Source organism: Pogoniulus pusillus, chromosome Z (assembly GCF_015220805.1).
Source record: "Pogoniulus pusillus isolate bPogPus1 chromosome Z, bPogPus1.pri, whole genome shotgun sequence".
NCBI lineage: Eukaryota > Metazoa > Chordata > Aves > Piciformes > Lybiidae > Pogoniulus > Pogoniulus pusillus.
Window position 1 is genome coordinate 41,891,531 of NC_087309.1, and position 25,506 is coordinate 41,917,036.

Genomic DNA, 25,506 nt, shown 5'->3' on the forward strand with positions numbered 1-25,506 from the left:
AATTTATGGTCATCTGGGGATTTAAATGCCTAATCTTTGCAATATTGAGGATGGGTGGCAGGTCAGGAAGAGGCTTACTCTAGATTGAAGATGAGATGCTTAAGGAACGTGCGTCATGTGTTTACTGATGAGCAATAATCGATTTTGTAAGTAAATTTAGGTTGCCTTATGGCCTGTATACACGTTTTTTTTGTCATCTTGACAAAAATAGATGTGCTAGTACTTCATAGTTAGCTTTCAGTGATGGTTCACGGTAACTGTACTTCTCAGTGTTTCTAGTCTTGGACAGAAATTTAAAGCAAGCATAGAGTATATTCGCTTGAAAATTTGCTTTTTAGCGTGTAAGGTAGTTCTTCCTTCTAAGAACTACAAGAAGTGTGGTTTTCTCTAAGAGATAAATATCTGATGTAGCTGTACTGAGTGGACCTAACCAAAAACCTCATTAGGAAGTGCATGAAGTAGTAGCATTTAGGATCATAGAACCAACCAGATTGGAAGAGACTTCCAACATCATCCAGTCCAAGCTATCACGCAGCCTTATACAGTCAGCTAGGTTGTGGCCCTATGTACCTCATTCAGTCTTTTCTTGAACACTTAAGGGACGGTGACTCCACCACCTCCCTGGGCAGCCCATTCCAATGCCAATCACTCTTGCAATCAAGAACTTCCTCCTAACATGCAGCCCCGACCTCCTCCAGCATAATTTGAGACTCTATCCCCTTGTTCTGTTGCTGTCTTTCTGGGAGAAGAGACCAAGTCCCACCTGGCTACAGTGTCCCTTCAGGTAGTTGTAGACAGCAATGAGGTCACCCCTGAGCCTTCTCTTCTCCAGACTAAATACCCCCAGCTCCGTCAGCCTCTCATCATGGGGCTTATGTTCCAGGCCTCTCACCAGCTTCATTGCCCTTCTCTGGACACGTTCCAGTATCTCAGCATCTCTCTTGCATTGAATGGCCCAGAACTGGACACAGGACTCAAGGTATGGCCTGACCAGTGTTGAGTACAGAGGAAGAATAACCTCCCTTGTCCTACTGGCCGTACTATTCCTGACACAGACCAGAATGCCACTGGCCACCTGGGCACACTGATGGCTCATGTTCAGCCTAGTATCTGCCATTACCCCAGGTCCCCTTCTGCCTGGCTGCTCTCCAGACACTCTGTCCCCAGACTGTAGTGCTGCTTGGGGTTGTTGTGGCCAAAGTTCAGAACCCTGCACTTGGCCTTGTTAAATGTCATCCCGTTGGCCTCTGCCCACCCATCCAGCCTGTCCAGGTCCCTCTGCAGGGCTCTCCTACCCTCCAACAGATCCACAGCTGCTCCTAGCTTGGTGTCATCTGCAAACTTACTGATGCTGGACTCAATCCCCTCGTCCAGATCATCAGTAAAGATATTGAACAGGACTGGGCCCAGCACTGATCCTTGAGGCACACCACTAGTGACAGCTGCCAACTGGATGTGGCACCATTCACCACCACTCTCTGAGCTCTGCCATCCAGCCAGTTCTTGATCCAGCACAGAGTGAATCTGTCCAAACCATGAGCTGCCAGCTTGGCCAGGAGCTTCTTGTGGCAGACAGTGTCATAGGCTTTGCTGAAGTCCAAGTAGACTACATCCGCAGCCTTCCCCACATTCACCAGGCATGTAACCTAGAGAGCAGGCTGGCCAGGCAGAACTTGCCCTTCCTAAATCCATGCTGACTGAGCCTGGTCCCTTGGCCATCCTGTGGGTGCTTTGTGATGGCACCCAAGATGACCTGTTCCATGACCTTGCCTGGCACTGAGGTCAGGCTGACAGGTCTGTAATTTCCTGGTTCCTCTTTTTGACGCTTCCTGTGGATGGGCATCACATTGGCAGCTTCCAGTCTCTGGGGACCTCTCCAATGAGCCAGGACTATTGATAAATGATGGAGAGTGGCTTGGCCAGCTCCTCTGCCAGTGCTCTCAGCACCCTAGGATGGATCCCATCTGGTCCCATGGACTTGTGAGGATCCAAGTGTCTCAGCAGGTCCCTTACTGATTCTTTCTGGATTAGAGGGGGACTATACTGGACCCTGACTCCGTCTGCCAGCTCAGGAGGCCAGTTATCGAGGGAATAACCTGTCCCACTATTGAAGATTGAGGCAAAAAAGGTGTTAAGCACCTCTGCCTTTACCTCATCCTTTGTTACTATATTCCCCTCTCTATCTGATAAGGACTGGAGGTTGTCCTTGGCCCTTCTCTTGCCATTAATGTACTTACAGAAACATTTTTTATTTTCCTTGACATCTGTGGCCAGCCTTGATTCTAAATGGGCTTTTTCCTCTCTATTTTTTTTCCTACAAGACTTAGCAACATCCTTGAACTCTTCCTGGGATACCTCCCTTTTTTTCCAAAGGTGATACACCCTCTCTTTTTCCCCTTAATTCCTTCAGAGGCTCCTTACCTATCCAGTCTGGTTGTCTCCCTTGTCACCTTGCTTTCTGGCACAATGGCACAGCTGCTCGTTTACCTTCAAGAGTTCTTTCTTGAAGCAGGCCCAACCTTCCGGGACCCTTTTGTTTCTAAGGGCTATTTCCCAAGGAACTTACTGAGTTAGTTACTTAAATAATCCAAAGTCTGCTCTTTGGAAGTCCAGCGTGGTGTTTCTGTTGATGTCCCTCCTGGTTTCACCATATATTGAAAACTCTGTAATTTCATGGTCCCTGGCCCTCAGGCAGCCTCTGACCACCACGTCTCCCACCAGCCCTTCTCTCTTTGTGAACATCAGGTCAAGCAGGACTTGAATGGATTTGCCATCTGATACTTTGAGCATCACGCTTCATGGCCAGTGTCTTTAGTTGCTTTACAAGGATCCTTTCAAGGTGTAAAGGGATTGCTCTCTCAAAGCTCTAAAGGCATGTCTTTGGTGGTGCTGCTTTTTCTAAGTATGCTACATAGAAGGAGACAGTATGTAATACCATTTTGGCTCTTAGTGCTACTGTCAGTTGAAGGGAGAGGGAAGAAGGCAGGTAAAATGAAGTGTTCTGTGCTAGTTTGAAGCAAGCTAGAATGTTTTGGTAACAGAACTAGATAACGGGCAGTGAAATGAAAACAATTGATGTCAACTTCTCTCACAGTCTCGCTGAGAGCTCTGGGAAGAAGAAAGACTTTTTCTCCATTTTGTCTCTCACTCTTGCTTTTGCCTTAGACCTGGTCACATCTCATTAACCCTGCTCCTACTAACCTTGCTCCCTAACCTCTTGGCTACACCTCTCTTCTTCCTGAGAACTGGGGTAAGGTTGAGAGGGCCGGGGGGAGGTGTTGGGGTGGTTTTGAGAGCCCCTCCTGGGGACTCAGGTTTCTGGGAGGGGAGTTGTGCTTTTGTATTGTTTATCCTTTGTATATTTCTGTATATAATTGTATATAACTGTATATATTGTAAATAGCTGCTTGTAAATTTTGCTAGCTGTAAATAAATTGCTTCATCTATATTCCCAGAGTCCGTCTGAGTTAGCTGGGGCAAATACAAAAGTGTGGGGGGGTGGGGTAACCCCCAAACCATCACATTTTTTTTTGGCGCCCAACGTGGGGCTAGATATTTCAGTGAGTGGAAATTAGCTCTGGGAATTAAGATGAAGCTAATCAAGCAGCTATTGTATTTGGTTGGTGCATTGCTCTGGTCTGGTTTTGTTTTCTTGGCATTTAGTTGGTTAAAAGGTCAAATTGTTGCTTATTTCATTGATCTGGCTTATAATAAGGCTAAAGCTAAGGTTTCAGATATGTTCTGGAGCTGGGGTGATTTTATTCTTGGTTATGCTGGTTTTAATATCTCTGAGAATATTACCAAGGACATTACAGGAGCTCTGGTCAATAATGTGACAATCAATGGAAATTCTGCTTTAAATATGGCTCTAATGAGAGTTATTCAGCCTAAGACAGGAATTCCAACTGTTTGTATAGGCACATGCTCGTGTAAAACTGTTTTTCTTCTCACAATTTTTAATATTTGCCTCATGATTTTAATATTCATATTAATTTTGGCATTATTGGTAAAAAATTCAAAACCAGTTTCTGTAAGAGCTAGGAAAAATTCTGTGTCTCAGAAGCAGTCTCTTTCACAGCAAAACAAGGGAACACAGTTATCGGCTTCCCCCTTGCCAGCCTCTGCCCCTCCTTCTCCAAGTGCTGGGAACACGGCCAGTGTTCCTGCCACTAATGTAAACAATGATAACGGGCAGAGTTCGGCAGGAGCCCTAGGAGGACAGGTCGGTACCCAAAATCAGAATGTTCCTAGCAAAAATGAAAACAAGTCAGGGTTGGCAGGCATCCCAGGAGGACAGGCAAATAATCCCACTAATGTTAATAATACTACTAATGCTGGTAACACTAGCCCAGTCAGTCCAAATCCTACTGACACCAGCTCAGCCAATTTGAAACCCCAGCCATCAGACCAGAACCAAAATCCTCCTGTTAAAAGCAAGGCAGATTTGAACTCACAAGCTCCAAGTCAGACCCCTAAGGATACAAATGCTCCAAGTCAGACCTCCAATAATTCAAACCCTTCAGGTCAGACTCCTAAAGATTCAAATCCTCCAGCAGACACATCCAAGTCTGTTGCTGCTCAGGCTTTTCTGGCACCTGCTAAGGCAAAAGCTAAGACAAAGAGTGGTTCGCAGGAGGATGTAAGACAGGGGACCTCTGGTGATCAGCAGCAAGGAGAAGAGGAAGAGGAGGCAGTTAGTCTGCGAGACCTTGTAGATGTGCTGAGGCAACAATACTCAAGTGAGAGGAGTGCTGTGAGGTTAGCTGCCAAGAGAGAGGATGGTTCCAATGAGTTTAGGAATGCTATGAGGAAGATTGTGTTAGGCCAGGCACCACCAGAACAACAGGAGGAGGAGGAGGAAGATGACATCCAAGGCTCCAAGGATCCACTCAGAGAGGTCAGGGAAGTTAGAAAGGAATACACAAGGGAATCAGGTGAGCCAATCTTAAGCTGGCTAGTGAGATGACGTGGCATTGGTGCTAATGCTCTGCAGGTAGGAGACAAGTCTGCCAAGCAGCTGGGACCACTCACTAAGGAGAGTGGAGTGGACAAACACCTAGCAAGTCCTCTTGGTAGGGTTAGCTTGTGGACACGCCTTTTGTTGGCTGTGGCTATGAGATATCCTTCCCGAGATGATTTGCCATGGGCTGCCAAGAAGTGGAACACCGTTGAGCAGGGAATTAAGCTTCTGAAGGAGTTTGCTGTGAAGGAAGTGCTTTATGGAGATCATGGCACTCATGAGCCTGACGATATTCCTTTGGGAACAGGTCTCATGAAGAAGCTGATTAAGCTTGCTCCTTCATCCTATGCTAACATCTTGGCCAGTAAGTTTCTAGCAAGGAGTGATAATGGAAGATCTTTCACTGTTGGTGAATTCACTGACCAGCTCAGGCAGATTGAGGACAGCTTGTCACATTCTGGTTTAGTCTCTGCCATAAAAACTCTAGGTACAGAGATAAGGGATGGCATCAAAGAGAGCATGAAAGAACTGAAGGAGGATCTTAAAAACATTACCAATCTGGTAAAAGATACCATTCCTGCATCATCTGAATGGGTGCATGTTTCTGCAGTCAGGAACAGACGCCCACCTCCTGCAAGGCAATTCCAGCCCAGGAGGAGACAAATTCCACCCAGACAGTAGCAATCACGTGTGTCACTGTGGATACTTCTGCGTGACACATATGGTGAGAACATGAACAAATGGGATGGTAAACCTACTTCAGCTCTTTCAAAGAGGGTCAGGGATCTGCAGAGTGGCAGAAACAGAGGCAGCAATGCCCGAAAAGTAGCTGTCACTTCTTCAGCTCCCGAGAGCAATTGCAATTGTTCCAACAGTTGCAGTTCCTCTCACAACACCAATCATTGTGTACACCCTACATGCCATGTTCAGCATTAGGGGTGCCCTGCCTCCAGTCAGGAGGAGGAAAGGGATAGTGGAGAGAACCGAATCTATTGGAATGTATTCATTAGGTGGCCTGGCAGTTCAAGAGTTCGGAAATACAGGGCTTTAGTTGACACAGGTGCTCAGTGTACTTTATTGCCATCTAATTGTAAAGGGACAGAGTCCATTTCTATCTTTGGAATCACTGGTGGATCTCAAGAGTTAACTAAGGTACAGGCTGAGATCAGTTTAACTGGTAAAGAATGGAAGACACATACTATTGTAACTGGTCCTGATGCGCCTTGCATTTTGGGAATTGACTTTGTGAGACAAGGTTGTTTCAAAGATCCTAAGGGTCACAAATGGGCTTTTGGAATAGCATCTGTAGAGATTGAGGATGATAAATTGAAATTGTCCATTAGACCTGAACTTTCTGATGAATCTGCAGTTGTGGGACATCATGACATAGAGGACCTGGAAGTGCCAATTGCAACTCAAACTGTTCATCACAGGCAGTACAGAACTAACCGTGACTCTTTGTTGCCCATTCATCAGCTGATTCGTCAATTGGAGAGTCAGGCTGTCATCAAGAAAGCTCATTCACCTTTCAACAGTCCCATCTGGCCTGTGCGTAAACCTACAGGCGACTGGAGACTGACAGTTGACTTTCGTGCCCTCAACGAGGTGACGCCACCCATGAGCGCAGCTGTGCCAGACATGCTGGAACTCCAGTACGAGCTGGAATCGAAGGAGGCTAAATGGTATGCAACCATAGACATTGCTAATGCTTTCTTCTCTATTCCCATAGTAAAGGAGTGCAGGCCTCAGTTTGCATTCACCTGGAGAGGAATCCAGTACCAGTTCAATCGTTTGCCTCAGGGGTGGAAACACAGCTCAACCATCTGTCACTCAGTCATCCACAATGCACTGGAGAAAGGTAAAGCTCCAGAGCACATCCAGTACATCGACGACATCATTGTGTGGGGCCAAACTGCTGAGGAAGTCTTCGAGAAAGGTAACAAAATCATTGACATTCTGTTGCAAGCAGGTTTTGCCATTAAGAGAGACAAGGTCAAAGGACCTGCCAAAGAAATTCAGTTTCTGGGAGTGCGGTGGCAGGATGGTCGCCGTTACATTCCTCAGGATGTGATTAACAAAGTCTCTACCATGGCAGTTCCCACCAGTAAGAAGGACACACTTTCTTTTCTTGGTGTGGTGGGATTTTGGAGACTACACATTCCTGGTTTCAGTCAGATTGTCAAACCTCTGCATGATGTGACTCGTAAGAGAAACAATTTCGAGTGGGGACCTGAACAACAAGCAGCCTTTGATCAGATCAATCGAGAAGTAGTCCATGCAGCGGGCTTGGGACCTGTGAGATCTGGTCCGGACATTAAGAACATTCTGTACACGGCTGCCAGTGACAATGGTCCAACTTGGAGTCTTTGGCAGAGAGCTCCAACTGAGACACGTGGTCGTCCACTTGGTTTCTGGGGACGTTGTTACAGAGGTTCAGAGGCAAATTACACTGCAACAGAGAAAGAGATTCTAGCAGCCTATGAGGGAGTGAAAGCAGCTTCTGAAGTGATTGGAACTGAGTCACAATTGCTTTTAGCTCCTAGACTGCCAGTTCTAAACTGGATGTTCAAGGGCAAAGGTTCATCACCACATCATGCCACAGATGCAACCTGGTCTAAATGGATGGCTTTGATAACCCAACGAGCACGAATGGGTAATCTTGACCGACCTGGTCTGGTGGAGGTGATCACCAACTAGCCGGAAGGCACAGACTGTTCCAAACCTCCGGAGGAGAAAATAACTCGTGCTGAGGAAGCTCCTCCCTATGGTGATCTCTCTGATCAGGAAAAGAACTATGCTTTGTTCACAGATGGTTCCTGTCGTCTTGTTGGGAACAAGCGAATATGGAAGTCAGCAGTTTGGAGTCCAACCAGGAGAGTTACCGAAACGAAAGACGGAGAAGGAGAATCCAGTCAGTTTGCTGAGGTAAAAGCTGTTCAACTTGCTCTTGATGTGGCTGAACGTGAAAATTGGCCTATCCTTTACCTCTACACCGACTCGTGGATGGTAGCCAATGCTCTATGGGGTTGGCTGAAGGACTGGAAGAAGAATGGTTGGCAGAGGAAAGGAAAGCCTGTTTGGTGTGCTGATCTATGGCAGGACATTGATGCACGGCTGGAGAAAATTCCGGTGAAGGTGCGGCACGTAGATGCACACATGCCTAAGAGCAGAGCCACTGAGGAACATCAACACAACCAGAAGGCAGACCAAGCTGCTAAGATTGCTCAAGTTGATACCAACTCTGAACTTGACATTGACCTTGATTGGAAACACCGAGGTGAGCTGTTCTTAGCTCGGTGGGCCCATGACTCATCTGGACATCAAGGCAGAGATGGAACATACCGATGGGCTCGTGATAGGTCAATTGACTTGTCCATGGACGCTATCACCCAAGTCATCTATGACTGTGACATTTGTGCTGCTATTAAGCAGGCTAAGCGAATTAAGCCCTTATGGTATGGTGAGAGATGGTCAAAGTACAAGTATGGTGAAGCCTGGCAGATTGACTACATCACTTTACCTCGATCACGTTCTGGCAAGCAGTATGTGCTGACAATGGTAGAAGCCAGCACTGGATGGTTGGAAACCTATTCAGTTCCACATGCTACTGCACGTAACAGCATTGTTGGTTTGGAGAGACAAATCTTGTGGAGACATGGAACTCCAGAGAGAATCGAGTCAGACAATGGTACTCATTTCAAGAACAATCTTGTGAAAAACTGGGCCAAAGAGCATGGTATTGAATGGATCTATCACATACCCTACTATGCACCAGCTTCAGGGAAGATTGAACGCTACAATGGTTTGCTGAAAACCACCCTAAGAGCCATGGGGGGTGGAACTCTGAAAAACTGGGACAAACATTTAGCACAAGCTACCTGGTTGGTAAATAGTAGAGGTTCAGTAAACAGAGCAGGACCTGCACAATCAGATTTGGTCCAAACAGTAGACGGTGATAAAGTTCCTGTTGTACGTGAGAAGAATCTGTTAGGGAAAACTGTTTGGGTATTTTCTCCTTCGGGCGAAGGGAAACCTGTCCGAGGGGTGGTTTCTGCTGAAGGTCCTGGTCATACATACTGGGTAATGCAGGAGAATGGTGAAATCCAGTGTATTCCACAGAGAAATTTAACCTTAGCTGAGAGAGTTTAAATTCAAGCTGTTAGGAGTTTTCTGTTCTAGGTAACATCGGCGCCCAACACTGAGAGAATCTACGATAGAATCTACAGTACGTGAGCACGAAACCCAATATCACCTGGGAGTCCCTGTTCTGAGCTTTTGAATCGCCTACATCTGATTGAAGTGTGAACTGAACTTGTATATATTATTTTAGTATAAATATTGGTTTAGATTAGATTGGATAAGTCTCAGCGATACTCTGAGCGAAGTAGACAGGGGTGGATTGTGCTAGTTTGAAGCAAGCTAGAATGTTTTGGTAACAGAACTAGATAACGGGCAGTGAAATGAAAACAATTGATGTCAACTTCTCTCACAGTCTCGCTGAGAGCTCTGGGAAGAAGAAAGACTTTTTCTCCATTTTGTCTCTCACTCTTGCTTTTGCCTTAGACCTGGTCACATCTCATTAACCCTGCTCCTACTAACCTTGCTCCCTAACCTCTTGGCTACACCTCTCTTCTTCCTGAGAACTGGGGTAAGGTTGAGAGGGCCGGGGGGAGGTGTTGGGGTGGTTTTGAGAGCCCCTCCTGGGGACTCAGGTTTCTGGGAGGGGAGTTGTGCTTTTGTATTGTTTATCCTTTGTATATTTCTGTATATAACTGTATATAACTGTATATATTGTAAATAGCTGCTTGTAAATTTTGCTAGCTGTAAATAAATTGCTTCATCTATATTCCCAGAGTCCGTCTGAGTTAGCTGGGGCAAATACAAAAGTGTGGGGGGGTGGGGTAACCCCCAAACCATCACATGTTCTTTCCGAGAAAGCCACCTCTACAGTCTCTGTTAATAATGTAGTACAAGTAGGAACTTTGAGCTTACAGTGAGTTAGCGTCTGGTCTTGAAATGTTCATTTGATTATAAGCTGTGCTGTATGATGGAGGAAATAAACCACTCTAAGATGATTTATGGTAGATCTGGGGAGGTGGTGGAGTCACCATCCCTGGAAGTGTTGAAGAATAGACTGGATGGGACACTTAATGTCGTGGTCTAGTTGATTGGATAGGGCTGGGTGTATGGGTTGGACTGGATGATCTTGGAGGTCTCTTCCAACTTGGTTGATTCTATGATTTTTATGAAACTGGACTGTTTGCATACTTATCCTTTTTTTTTTTTTGTTGTTGTTGTTCTTTTCTTCCATGACAGGACTTGTATAAGGCCTGTTGTGATGTATGGAGGTACACAAACAGGCCATTCAATTCGTCAGGTAATGCAAGGCTGTAATATACTATGTGCTACGCCAGGTAGGCTTCTGGACATTATAGAAAGAGAGAAGGTAAGAGCTTAATCTGAATTCTCTAAACACTCTTAGCTTTTTGCATACTTATTTTCATTCTTCAGATTCAAAAGAAGCAAAGATAGAGCCATGGAAGCCAGTCAGTGTAATGCCTGTATACAGACAATTACTTAAAATACAAGTGACTTTTTCTTGGAATATCTAAATACTGTGAGCTTTTTTGAAGGAGCAATGTGAGTTCAAATTATTCTACTCCCTTTCAGGGCCCACTGGAAAATACCCATCTAAATGAAACTGGCTGCACTGTTTTCACAATTAGATTTTGGAAGTTTAAATGCATTATTATTTTTCTCTTAATTCCTGTGGAGATTTCTGTAGCAGGTTTTCACTTGATGTCTTGGGTTTTTTTTTTTTTTTTTTTTTTTTTTTTTTTTTTGTTTGGGTTTTTTTTTTCTAAAATAGGGTTTATCTCTCTGGAACTGTGCTAGTATTCATTATTCAAATATTTTAATACTGATTTAAAAATATTTTCCAGTCAAGCTCAAATTAAAATTGCCCCATGTTAAAATGGTGACTCAGTGATGTTACACTGGACAGGTGGTGTTTTGGAAAACTCTTCTCTGTAAAAATCTGAAGATAGGCTTTTTGTGTTTTTTCAGGCTCCTAGTCAGAATGAGAGTCTTGGTCATCAGTGGTGAAGTTATAATGTCCTTAGTAATGCTTTCTGACCATATGTTTTTTCAGAACAAGGATTTTCTGGGGAATGAGCTGCCCAGGGAAGTGATGGAGTTGCTGTTTCTGGAGATGTTAAGAAAAAGCCTGGATGAGGCACTTAATGCCATGGTCCAGTTGATTGGACAGAGTGGTTGATAGGTTGGACTGGATGATCTTGAACGTCTCTTCCAGCCTGGTTGATTTTATTATTCTGTTATCTTGGTTTGTATTGCTGAGCCAAACTGAAGCACTTCAGTGTACACATTGTTAGAATTAATGCAGATTAAAAAGACAGAGATCGAGATGCACATGGAACAAAATACATATGGGTTCTTATTTGTGAACAGTTAACTTCTTCTAAAAGGAAACAAGTTAAGGATGGATTTTGACATTTAGGACATTCCATAAGGATGTACTGTCAATGAATCAATACAGTTCTTCTTTCACCAAAATACTTGCAGATTGGCTTGCAGAATGTGAAGTACTTGGTACTAGATGAAGCAGACCGCATGCTTGATATGGGATTTGGGTTAGATATGAAGAAGTTGGTTTCTTACCCAAGCATGCCATCAAAAGATGAACGCCAGACACTAATGTTCAGTGCCACTTATCCTGTAGAAGTTCAGAAGTGAGTAAAGTTAACAACTCTTCAGATCTATTTCCATTTTTAGAGTACTCTTTATGTTTAAAAGCTTACCTTGCTAGAAGACGCTGAAAAACGATGATGTTAACATTTCTTGCTGAAAACTTAAAATTTTTAAGGTAACAGCTAGTAAGCTGCATGCATGAACTGCTTCATTTGGATGGGGACTTTAAAGCAATTTATTAATTTTGTCTAAAGGCTTTCAAATTTCACTTCCACAGAAGTTCTCATACTGCCCCCGATTTGTTTCTTGTTCCTCTCTCACCATGTCTATGCAAGCTCAGAGTGATCTTGCTGGTTTTCACAAGCAGCACTGGTAGCACTGTCTTCAGCACCAAGACATAACCTGACTTCCCAATTACTGCTCACCTCGGCATCCTTTCTGATATGCAGTTCTTATTTATGTGCATAAGAGTTATTTGTTTCCAGTAGTTTTGAAGCTTCCACAAAGGAGTTTAGAGTATATCTAACAGCTTTACTACTGTACTTTCAGTTTAGAACTATATCCATCTGTTAGTTCTTGAGCGAGTCAGATCTTAAGACCCAACACATTGGAATATCTAGTAACTTCTTTATTTGCTGCGAACACCTTTTCAGTGCCAGTTATATCTTTAAATCAGGTGGGAGATTCAAGTCCTTAGGACAGTTTTAACATTTGTAAGACTTTTTCTTAGGAATTTGTTTTAAAACTTGAGATTAACTCTTTTCTGTTAAAGGTTGACTTGTTTACCATCCATATTTTACTGCAGTGGAAGCTACTTTTTGTATACTGAACATAAGCACCTTGGTGTATTGATTAATAGTTTAGTGAAACTCTTGACTAGAATTAACCCATTTGGCAAGTTTATTCTGTTGGATAGAATTGTTTATGAAGAGGAACACAGAAGAAGCTTGACTTTTGCCTATGGTAACTGATAGATAAATGCCATGTAATAAACTGTGTGTTTAAGCAGTGCTTTTTTTGAAGCATCAAACCAGATGGTGTTGTCTCTTAAAGGCCTGTTTTGAATTCTGCTATCTGTAGAATTCTCCCCTGCCCCCCTAGCTAGTGATGAAGAAGTGCCCCAGGGAAATTCTCTGAGCGTATGTCAGTAACTCATTTGTCCAGGGTTAACAGAGTTCTCTCTAGCAAGCAAGCCTCCTGCCATTCAGATCAAAAGAGAGTGTCTCCTGGTTTCATTGTCTGCCCTCCAAATGAAATCTACTCTATCCCAAGACTGGAGAGAGGGTAACATAAATCTCCTCTGGGTTGAGATAAGGAGTTTAGTGAGATGGCACTCTGCACAGTTACCTTGGCAAAAGCAAAAGCAGCAGCCAGAGATAAAATGGTCCTCCCCAACCCAAGCACACCGCAGCCAGCCCAGCAGAAGAGGGCAGCACCCCAAACCTAGAAACAAGAAGAAGCAACTGGAAACAGGAAGCCTCTCATGTTACAATCTGAACTTCAGCCCCATGATACTTTGCTCGAGCCAGTGCTTGCTTTTTGAAGGTGGGAAGAGGGAAAAGCCAGGCTCTCTGCAGACAAGCCTGGGGCATTTGTGAGGCAATGTATGCATTCTGTACTGCTATCCTTGGGGCTGTAGGTGATGGTGGGTTATGTGGTAACAGATGCTCCTCCACTAAGTCTCTGAAGTGTCTGTATACCAATGCAAAAAGCATGAGAAATAAGCAAGATCAGCTAGAGATCTGGGTGCAGTCGCAGCGCTATGACCTCATTGTAATTAGAGCTGTGGTGGGACAGCTTATGGAACTGGAATGTGGTAATGGATGACTGCATACTTTTCAGGAAGGACAGACTGACAAGGCAAGGCAGTGGAGTTGCTCTCTATGTAAGCAGCTGGAATGTAATAAGCTTAACCCAGGAGGAGATCATGAAAGTGTTAAAAGCATTACAAGTTCTCCACAGGACAGCAATGTGCTGTTGTGGCCAAGAGGACCAATGATATCCTGGGGTACATCAAGAAAAGCGTGTCCAGCAGGTCTAGGAAGGGTCTTCTCCCCCTGTGCTCTGCCCTGGTGAGACCACAGCTGCAATATTGTGTCAAATTTTGGGCTCCCCAATTCGAGAGGGACAAGGATATGCTGGGAAAAGTCCAACAGACACGAGGAAGACTGGGGGAATTGAGCTTCTCTCCTATGAAGAGAGACTGAGAGCTCCTGGGGCTGTTCAATCTGGAGAAGACTGAGAGGGGACTTGCTTAATGTCTATAAATATCTGAGGGTTGGGTTTCAAGTGTAGGGCCCCAGTGCACAGTAATAAGACAAGGAGCGGTGACTACAAACTTGAACACAGATTTCACTGCAACATGAGGACAAACTTCTTTACCGTGAAGGTGCTGGAGCCCTGGAGCAGGCTGTCTGAGGGATTGTGGAGGCTTTCGAAACTGGCCTGGATGCATTTCTGTGTGGATTACCCCAGATGATTTTTGCTTTTGGCAGGGAAGTTGGACTTGATCTCGGGAGGTCCCTTCCAACCTCTAACATTCTGTTGTTCTGTAGCTTGACATCAGCATGGTGTTGAATACACATCAGCAGGTTGGACTCAACCCATGACACCATTTCATTACAAGCATACATGTGGAACATTTTCTGAGATGGTTAGAAAGTGCAGTGCTTCTAATATGAAAAAGTTAGAGGGAAGTAGTGAATCTCTGCATGTTTTTACTGAGAAGGGGTTTTTTTGTACAGCTATGTAGAAGACAATGCAGACTCATGCATTTTTTAAAAAGTTTAAAATTACTGTGAGGAGTGATAAAAGTATTTGTTGTGAGAGTTGCTTAACCAACATTACTTAATCTTAAAAGTGCACTACATAATAGACTTCATGTTGCTCAATTTTGTTTCTGTTTAAGGCTGGCTCGTGAATTCTTGAAAGCTAATTATTTGTTTGTTGTTGTTGGACTTGTGGGTGGAGCTTGCAGTGACGTTCAGCAAAATATTCTTCAAGTTCCTGAGTACTCCAAGAGGGATAAACTGCTTGAAATTCTACAAAACATAGGTAACTCTTCTTACTGCTAATTGTTTTCCAGGAAGGACAAAATTACTGCTTTTCAAACATGTGCCCTTGCTATTGACCAGGTCATAATTCTATTCCGTTAAGCATCTCACACTTTACAAGACTACTGATTTGAGCTTGAAGAAGAGCTCAGGAGGTTCTAGATTTTTAGGCACATTTGTGTTATGGGCATTTATCAATGGCTCATCTTTACTGAGTACTAGCAGACAAGCTTCCCAGAAGGGTTAATTTCTTTGTATGGTCAGTTACAGTGCTTTAGCATCTGAGGGTATTAGCTCTGGATTATAGGTGTATTAAGATTCTTACATGAATGCCTGGTCCTGTATTTTGTTAATGGCTGGGATTTTTCAACATTTGCTGTGAATGTATCTTATGTTTTAATACTGAAAACTGTATGGGACTATGTACTTTGCTCTTCAGTGCTCAGAATGGAGTTAATACTTATCACACAGAGCAGCATGTGTTTTGTCCTTTTATTGAGAAGAGTCTTCAACTAGGTTTTCTGTTTTGATGTAGAAGATGATGGTTTGAATTTACTCAGTTCAGTACTGCCAAGAAATTGCAGTTGTACCTTAAAGACTTTATTCAAATCTCATTGGGTGTTTATAGAAATATCTGCAGCTGTGAATAGTGAAAATGCATCATGTTTTAAACTGCAATGGATCTGTTGAGGTGCTGGAACATGTCCAGAGAAGGGCAACAAAGCTGGTGAGGGGCCTGGAGCACAAATCCTATGAGGAGAGGTTGAGGGAGCTGGGCCTGTTTAGCCTGGAGAAGAGGAGGCTCAGGGGTGATCTTATTACTGTCTACAACTACGTGAAGGGGCATTGTAGCCAGGTGGAGGGTGGCCTCTTCTCCCAGGCAACCAGCAATAGAACAAGGGGACACAGTCTCAAGTTGTGCCAGGGTAGGTATAGGCTGGATATTAGGAAGAAGTTCTTCACAGAGAGAGTGATTTCCCATTGGAATGGGCTGCCCAGGGAGGTGGTGGAGGCACCGTCCCTGGGGGTGTTCAAGAAAAGCCTGGATGAGGCACTTAGTGCCATGGTCTAGTTGATTGGCTAGGGCAGGGTGATAGGTTGCACTGGATGATCTTGGAGGTCTTTTCCAACCTGGTTGATTCTATGATTCTATGAACTTGTTTCATGTAGGTCATGAGCGAACCCTCGTGTTTGTGAGCAAAAAGAAAAAAGCAGACTACCTTGCAGCCTTTCTTTGTCAAGAGAAAATAGCAGCCACTAGTATCCATGGGTAAGTATTTTTTAAGTGAAAATCAGGTTAAGTAGTTGACTTACTAAGTGACTTACACTTAATACTTTGTCTTATGGCAAGTTCTTTATTGAGATTTCATATTTGGCCATCTGTGTGACTTAGCTCACCTTGTTTCAGACAACACTGCAACCCTCAGCAGCTCTGTGCATTTGAGAATGTAGTGTTCCTGAATGCCAGTTCTCACAGCATTTATTGAATCACAGGAATGTTTGGGTTGGAATAGACCCTCAGGATCACCAAGTCCAACCGATAACCGTACTCTACAAGATTCACCCTTAAGCCATATCCCCAAGCACCACATCCAAACAACCTTTGAACACATCTAAGGTTGGTGACTCAATCACCTCCTGGGCATCGTATTCCAGTGCCTGGAATGAATTGGGGAATCTTATCCTTACTGCTAAAAATTAACTATAATAAATACAGTAGAATCAAGTGTTGCTTATATGTCATTTGCATGACCAAAACTAGACCTTTTCATGTTGCCCAGATCCTGGTCAGGCATCACCTTACATATTTCCAGGCATGGGACCCTCTGGGTGATCTGTTCCAGTGCTCCACCACCCTCTTAGTAAAGAACTTGCTCCTAACATTCAGTCTAAATCTACTCTTCTCTAGTTTGAACCCACTGCCTCTTGTCCTATCACTACAGGTCTCTTCCAACCGGCTTGATTCTAGGATGAATCTATGATGATGATTCTACAGGCCTTTGTAAACAGTCTCTCTCCATCCTTCTTGTAGGCCCCCTTTAGGTACTGGAAAGCTGCTATTAGGTCTCCCCAGAGCCTTCTCTTCTCCAGGCTTAACATCCCCTGCTCCCTCATCCTGTCATTGTAGTAAAGGTGCTCCAACCTCCTGATGATTTTTGTGGCCCTCTTCTGAACTTGCTCCATCAGGTCCATGTCCTCCTGTGTTGAGGGCTCCAGACCTGGATGCAGTACTTTAGGTGAAGTCTTACCAGAGCAAAGTGGCAGAATCACCTCTCTGGATGTGCTGGTAACGCATCTTCTGATGCAATCCAGGATGTGATTTGCCTTCTGAGCTGCAAGTTCACACTGTCTGCTCATGTCCAGCTTCTTGTCCACCAGCACCCCCAAGTCCTTTTCTTCAAGGTTGCTTTATGTCACTACCTTCCTCTGTGTCATAGCTTTCCTGTAGAAGGGTGGCTTCCAGCTCCTCCTGTGTGTTGCCCATGCTGCATGCTTTGTTATAGTGGCATTCAGCTGGGCTGCTGGCCATGTTGCCTTCAAAGAGGGGTACACAAGTGTTCCCCTAAGGCATTTCATGGGACCTCTCCTCCTGTCTCCTACTACCTGTGAGGCCCCTGGCTTGCCTTTGTAAATTCTTGCCTTTGCTGCAATGTTCACAGCATGCTTCAGGGCCACAGGTTGAAGGTCCTTACTATCATACCATCCTTCCACTTGTCACAGACAGTTTTGATACTATTGTCACAGACAATTTTGATACTATTGTCACTGTCTCCCACATCAAGTGAAATGGCAGACTGAAGGCTGTCCTTAGGCTGATCTCCAGTGTGCCTGGTTTTAACCCCCTCCCACTTTAAGTCTAGTTTAAAGTCCTTTCAAAGAGCCTCACTAACTCTGAGACAGATGTACTCCATCTGTTGCTGGCAGACCTAATGTCATATAAAGTTCTCCATGATCAAACCACCAAAATTCTCTTGGTGGCACCAGCCTCTGAGTCACTTACTAATTATGTGTGATTTCCTGTTCCTTTCAGTGTTCATTTCCTGCCACTAGGGTTATTGATGAAATAGCCACCTTCAACCCATGATTCTGTGGTGTTTTTAAGGTGTACCTGTAGAATTGCTACACTGTGAGCTAATGTATATTTAGGAAGAGAATAACCAGTTCCATGGACACTGGGGAAGCGTTCTGAATGTTTCACTGAGGTTCTTCAAGCTGAAGTTAGGATAGTTACACTTCTCTGGCATAGTGGTGTTAAGGATTTATACAAAATTAATTATTGGTTATTAATTTTGATATCCAGGCAACAATTATTCATAACTATTAAATAGTTATGAATAAATAACAATTCCTGTTTATTATTAAACAATAATAGCAATAAAACAATTATTAATAACTATGAAATAGTTAATTAACAACTATGGTTTATTCATATTAAATCTTGCCAGAAGAACTTATTTACAATGTTTGAGTGCACAGTTGGGATATTTACACTGTAGGGAGAACAGGCAATCTAGAACAATTAAGAAAACTAGCAAAAATATAAATGATTTAAACAGTTGGAAAGAGACTATTGTGGCCAATATGCTTCTTGCTCTCCAGGGAGACCTGGGGGGCTCCTTTCTGCTAAGGCAGAAGGCACAATAGAATTTAGTTACAAAATCAGAACTTGTAATTACAAAGAGGCTTTTTAGAGTATCTACTCACAAAGTAGTCTCTCTGGATTTCTGGGACTACATTGGACTTGGTGATCCTGAAGATCTTTTCCAACCTGAATGTTTCTGTGATTCCAGTGTCAGACAGTGCCCAAAGCACATGTAGGGGTTGCGGTTGGTGATTTCAAAGGTGTTAGAGGCTTTGGGAGTTTTCCCAGGCTCTTTTATTAGGAAGCTAGGGGTTTAGCACAGTCTCTGACCTGGTCTTGACTCTTTCCAGGACAGATGGTGTGCAGGCAGGCACGATATTTTGCAGATGTGCTCACAGGCACAGTGTTGCAGAGCAAGGCCAGGCAAAAGCATGGTAGAGCACAACAGCAGAGTAACAATATGATGGTAGAGCCCGTTGTGTTTACCTGCTCATCTCTTTTATTTATTCAGCCCAAGACTAATGGCCCTTTGGCCATAAAGCTTACCAAGTCAGAATGGCAGTTTGCCAACCTGACCATGTGAGCTACGGCTTGCTTGTACCTATATTACTGCAGAACACAGGCCATGCATGAATAAATGTATGCACCTTGTTTACCACTGCAAAGCAGAATAAGTCTGGACACACCAGAACACATTTTAGACCTGTTGGACTTCCATGACAAGTCCAATGATTTGTTCTCATTTGGACAACAAAGAATGTGAATTTAATACTTAAATACTGGATAATCTGTAAACAGTCTTTAAAACCCTAGGGCAAATGTGGTTTTATTCTCTTGATACTAAACTAAAGACAAATTCTGTACTGTTGGCTGGACACATTTCTTCATATATGTGAAAAACAGCCTATGCAGAAATCAGGGTAGACTGTCTTTACTCTTCTGCCTCCCTGCTACAATGCAATGGGAAAAGCACTTTTGACTATGGTAAGAAGAAACAATTGCTTAAGCAGATGGATCTTAGAGAAGGGATTGAGTTTGGTACATGACTACCTCTGGCTCTTTAAAACCAAATAGAGGCATAGGTTAAAATAGTTGCTGTGTGTTACTGTGTAAACTGTTAATGTGTGGGTTGTTGTGGTGAAGTTTGTCCGTTGCTTTTTGTTGCTGATTTGAGCTACCCTCCTCCTCCAGCAAAGTATTTCTGTTAATGCATCATGACCTTATCACTTGTATTTTAAGTAATGCTGCTGTTTCTTTCCTTGTAGAGATAGAGAACAGAGAGAAAGAGAAGAAGCTCTTCAGGATTTTCGTTCTGGAAAGTGTCCAATTCTCGTGGCAACTTCAGTGGCAGCAAGAGGTCTAGATATTGAAAACGTGCAACATGTCATTAATTTTGATCTTCCTTCTACCATTGAAGAGTATGTACACCGAATTGGGCGAACTGGTCGCTGTGGAAATACAGGCAAAGCAGTTTGCTTCTTTGATAGTAGTTCAGATGGTCATCTTGCACAGCGTCTAGTGAAGGTGCTTTCAGATGTAAGTTTCAAATCTTAGCACTTTTTTTTTGTCTTGGAGAACTTTACATGGCACTGGACCTGCTAGCAACAGATGAAGTACATCTGTTTCACAAAGCAAAGAAGATGCTGACACGTAAGCTGATGAGGCTCATTGAAAGGTCTTTAGACAGGAAGAGGGAGGGGGTTAAAACCTAGTGCACTGGAGAAGTGGCTGTTCAGCAGGTAAGGAATTAGCTGGGTGGTTGCATCCAGAGGGTGGTGCTCAGTTACTTGAAGTCCAGAGGGAGAGCAGTGAAAAATGGTGTCCCTCGAGGGTCTATACTGGGACCTGTACTGTTTAATATTTTTATCGGTGATATAGACAGTGGGATTAAGTGCACCATCAGTAAGTTTGCAAACGACATGAAGCTGACTGGTGCTGTTCATATGCCAGAGGCATGAGATGGCATCCAGAGGGACCTGGACAAGATGAAGAGTTGGTCCTAGGGGAACCTCATGTTGTTCAATAAGAGCAATAAGGGTTCTGCACCTGGGCTGGAGCAGTCATCACTGTCAGTACAGACTAGGGGATGAGGTGATAGAAAGCAGTCATGAGGAAAAGGACTTGGTTCTGGTAGACAAGAAGCTGGACATAAGGCAAATCATATCCTGGGTGTGTTACCAGCAGATCCAGAGAGGTGATTCTGCCACTTTGCTCTGGTAATACCTCACCTAGAGTACTGCACCCAGGTCTGGAGTCCTCAGCACAGGAAGGACATGAACTTGATGAAGTGGGTCCAGATGAAGGCCACAAAAATGATCAGGGGATCATAGCTCTGCTATGATGACAAGCTGAGGGAGCTGGGATTGTTGAGCCTGGAGAAGAGAAGGCTCTGGGGAGACCTAATATCAGCTTTCCAGTACCTGAAGGGGGCCTATAAGAAGGATGGAGAGAGACTGTTTGCAAAGGCCTGTAGTGATAGGACAAGAGGCAGTGGCTTCAAACTAGAGAAGAGACAATTTAGACTGTGTTAGGAACAAGTTCTTTACTATGAGAGTGGTGGTACACTTGAATGGATTGCCCAGAGTGCCCCATGTCTGGAGATATTCCAGGTGATGCTTGACAGCGATCTGGGCAACCTGATTTAGTTGATGGTGCTCCTGCTCACTGCAGAGACAGTTGTACTAGGTGACCTTTGGAGGTCCCTTCCAGTCCAGACCACTCTCTGATTCTGTGGTTCTACTCTTTAGGATTTCACTTCAGTGTATTGAGCAGCTATTATTTCTTTGGTACAGTTATGGGGCTTTTAATACAAGTTCACAAAGTAAACAAATATCTAAATTGACTTTTCTAATTATCTAGGCCCAGCAGGAAGTTCCTGCTTGGTTGGAAGAAATTGCTTTTGGTTTTCAAGAAGGAGTCTTTACACCAGTTAATACACAAAATGTAAGTCTGGGAATTAACTGAAAGTCTAGGCCTTTAGAGCTTTGTCTCAGTGTGAAAGTGTGTTTAGCAATACGTATTCAAAGCATTACTACTGAAACTGTTATGTTTGTAGATGTGTCTCTTAACTTTCAAATCTTCAAAGTGCTCTGTGCTTCTGAAACTAATTTTGGATAGCTTGCTTGACTTAGACTCTTAGGAACGTGGCCTTACATGATCATTTGGGAGTTACCGACCCCCCCCCCCCGCCCCGCAAATGAATTCACTCAGACTATAGTCAGCTGGATGGAAATTACTGAGTGAAGCTTTATATTCACAGCATAGCACAATATACAAGCAGATAATTACAATATATTACAAATATTTACAGTTATATACAAGTTAAAGGTAATACAGAAACACAGTACCCCTCCTAGAAATCAAGAGTCCTCAGGAGGGGCTCCCAACCACCCGTCCACCTTCTTTCCACCACTTCTCTTGTGCAGAATCTGCCTTATGTGCAAGGTGAGTTAGGAAGATCAGCAAGGGGGATTAGAAGCAGAATGGTCAGTTGGGTTACACAGATCCAAGCAGAGGAGAAACACAGACTCTAACAGAGACCGATGGACCGACTTACTGTGTTTGTGTCCTTGGTTTTATACATCTCAGCAAACCTGTGAGTAAAGTAGATATGGTTGTTTCCTTTTCACAGCCTATAATCGGATTTTCTCATTAAAACATTCTAATTAGCCTACAACCAGCACACCTTACTAGCTGCATTAGCCTTGGTCTGTGATGTTAAGAACTGCTCTGTGAAAGAAGAGTTTTGTGCAAACATGCACAGGCTGTAGTTCATCAAGTTTCTTTGCTGCACATGTAGGCTAGAAGAAAATAGTTAGTAGTTATACAGACAGTGGTTGTTACAAAATGCTCAATCAAGAAACTAATTTGACTGAAAAGGTAGGTAGACAGATGCCCCAATCTGATCCATGTCAAAGTTGTTCTTGATGTGTCTATGGAGAAGGAGCCTTCTGGCCTCCCAGTGTTGCTGATATTAGATGTTAAAATACATTTTGAGCTCTGCAATGACTGGTTAAGGATTTGAATTCTATGTCTGTGCCTACTTTGAATGATATTAAATTTTATTTTTTCTCTTTTTTTTGTTGTTGTTGCTTTCAAATGACACATCTTGGTGCATTCCAAATATTAATGCTCTCTTAGAGATCACAAGAGAAAAAAAATAATGTCACTGATGACACAATGTCCGAAGCTCAAGTTCAAGCTCAAACCTTCCTTTTATTATTTACCATTTTCCATACCATAATTATGAAAATGCCACAATTTCTGAGTTTATCTACCTGCCTGCCAAGTTTCCTAACCAGTTACAAATTTTTTTCTCTTTGTGTCTTCATGGGACATCAATTACACACTAAAACATCTGCTTCCTTCTCAGCCTTGTAGCCTCTTATTTCATATTCCTGTTTTAAATTTGCACAGATTGCTTTCTCCAGCCTTTGTGGTGTCTCCCAACATTTCATGAAATCTGTCATTTTTAGGCTGAAGTCTGTTCTTCACATGCTTTACAACTTCTGAGTTGCCAAATCTCATTGTGACTCTGGCCACATAATTACAAATTGAAAGGTTTGAGGAGAAAATTGACAGTACTTTCCTCTTAGTCATGTGTGTGCAGTGCACCAATTCAGTTGTTGGAAATCATCAGATCCAAATTCCTTTTTTATGAGACCTTCCGATGTGATTCTGACAAACTACGTTTGTAGTTAGTGCCTTTTTGGTTTTTTTGGAGTTGGCTATTAAAGCTTGGTGGTTGCTGCTTTACCATTACGGTGAGAGTGGCTTGTATCATCTGGTGTTCAGTAAGGATCCTGATACCCTTTCTTCCAGGGAAGAAATGTAACATTACTTTTATTTTTACAGTATTCACTTTCTCTTTCACAGAAAATGTGTGAGAAGGATGCTTGATAATGAATGTGAAAGACAGATCTTTTGGCATCTCTTAGCTGATTGTTTTGGTACAATCTTGCAGATGACTAGCTTCATCCCTTTTCCAGAATAAAAGGCTTTTGCAGGGAAAGTAATGCAGACAATCATTCTTAAACGAGAAATGAAGGAGGATTTTGCCCAAAGTTGTGTGAATTGTTTTTATTGGGTAGGAGATGAAGTTGGGATTTGTACTTTGGGAAGGATTATTCCCATGCCTGATAAAATTAGAAACTGATCGAAGCTCAGTAATTTCACAGTGAGATCTAAAAGCCTCTTGTGTAGAAGTTTAATGAGTTTATGTATATATTATAACAATCGTGAAGTACTGGGTCCAGTCTTGTTCAGCCTCTTCATCACTGGCCTGGATGAAGGGAGAGTTTGCCGATTAAAAAACGAGGATGGTTGGCTTACACACCAGAAGGCTGTGCTGCCATCCAGCAAGATCTGGACAGGCTGGAGAGTTGGGCAGAGACGAACCTAATGAAATTCAACAAGGACAAGTGCGGAGTCCTACACATGAATAAGAATAACTGCAAGCACCAGTACAGGTTAGGGGTTGACATGCTGGAAAGTAGGTCCATAGTGAAGGACCTTTGAGTTGAGATGGTCATTAAGTTGACCATAAGAGAGAAATGTGCCCTTCTGTCCAAGAGGGCAAATCATATCCTGGAGTGTCTTAAGAAGAGCATGACCAACAGATCAGGGAAGGTTTTCCTGCCTCTCTGCTGCCTTAGTGAGGCCTTATCTGGAGTATTTTGTCTGGTTCAAGACTCTTCAGTTCAAGAGAGACAGGGAACTACTGGAGAGAGTGCAATGGAGGGTTACCAGCATGATTAAGGGAACAGAACATCTCTCTTATGAGGAGAGGCTGAGAGTCTTGGGGCCGTGTAGCCTGGAGAAGACATGGCTGAGAAGGGGTCCAATCAGTGTTAACAAATATCTTAACGGTGGATGTCAAGAAGATTGAGCCAGTCTCTATTCACTGGTGCCCAGCAATAGGAAAGTGACAACGGAAACAAACTAGAACACAATAAGTGCCATCTCTACAAGAGGTGAAACTTCTTTACTTGAAGTTGATGGAGCACTGGAACAGGCTGTCTAGAGAGGCTGTGGAGTCATCTTCTCTGGAGACTTTCAAAACATACCTGACATGTTCCTCTGCGGCCTGCCCTAGGTGATCCTGAACTGGCAGAGGGTGGTTAGACTAGATAATCTCCAGAGGTTCCTTCCACCCACTACCATTTTGTGATGCTGTGAAGTTCAATTTGCAAACTGAAGTGTTTTTTAGTGACTTTTACCATAAATGTTTTTCTGAAAGTGTTAATGATTCTAAACTAGTACCTCTTCTTTTTCCTAGAACTACAAAGGTGGAGGCAGCATGAACCCTGAAGAAAGGAGTGCAAGTGAATTTGAGTCATGGGGTTAAAACTACTTCAGTACCAAACTAGATTGCCTGCTGTTGTACTTTTCATTGAACTGTTGCATCTGTTGTTTCTGATTGTTCGGTTTGTGGAGCAATTAACATTTAAAAGAGTAGCTTGTATTGTATGCTACATTTTATAGTGGTGTCTATGTACTGAGTTGTTAAAATGAACCCAGTGATGATTATCACTTCACAGGGAAGTCAAAAGCAGTATTTCTAGGAAATGTTTCAAGTGTTAAAACTTCCCTCAGGTGTTTGACTTGGTAGCTGGTAAGCTGCTGTTGGGTTACAAGTGGGGCATAGTAGGTGCCTTAATTTTACTACTTTGGTATCAAACTTGTGAAAGTAAAGATATTATTGTGAAGACTTAGTTTAGGAAAACTTTATATAAAGAGCTCCTCTAAATTTCATGATTGCTCCTTGTTCTAACAGATCAGTTTAGAATTAGAATCTAGGAATAAAATTACTTAACCCTAAGGATCTGTTAATTTGGTAAATGGTAACTTAATAAAAGCCTGAGGAGTGCATATTAATAGCTGCTTCTATGTCAGGTATACAAAAAAAGCACTTCACTGCAGTTTCATGAACTAGTGTTATTTTGACATGCATGGAACACCTGAATCTCCACAGAGAACTTAGGCCAGTAGTTACATTCGCAGCCTAATTGAAATACATGGATCTGTCTTCAAAGAAGGATGGAGCCCTGCATTGCTTCTAGGTACAGTGTTTTTGCCATTGACATAAGTACTTTCATCTCTTGTATAAAAGTCTGCTTTAGAACAAGCTTGATGGCTTGCATCCAAAAATTTCCCAGGCTTGTGTAAGCTAAAGAGGGGTAAGCAGCCATTCACAGTTACAA

General features: G+C 43.1%; 1 protein-coding gene across 1 annotated transcript in view; it reads left to right on the plus strand.

Moving 5' to 3' along the window:
- The window catches only part of DDX4 (DEAD-box helicase 4), a 47,253-nt gene extending 22,603 nt beyond the window's left edge, over positions 1 to 24,650 (plus strand). Inside the window, exons 13-19 of the mRNA XM_064176325.1 lie at positions 10,277 to 10,406; positions 11,543 to 11,709; positions 14,577 to 14,722; positions 15,892 to 15,991; positions 19,570 to 19,840; positions 21,164 to 21,247; positions 24,582 to 24,650. Coding sequence (XP_064032395.1) covers positions 10,277 to 10,406; positions 11,543 to 11,709; positions 14,577 to 14,722; positions 15,892 to 15,991; positions 19,570 to 19,840; positions 21,164 to 21,247; positions 24,582 to 24,650 — 967 coding nt within the window. The remainder of the gene's footprint in view (positions 1 to 10,276; positions 10,407 to 11,542; positions 11,710 to 14,576; positions 14,723 to 15,891; positions 15,992 to 19,569; positions 19,841 to 21,163; positions 21,248 to 24,581) is intronic.
- Positions 24,651 to 25,506: the final 856 nt, after the last annotated feature.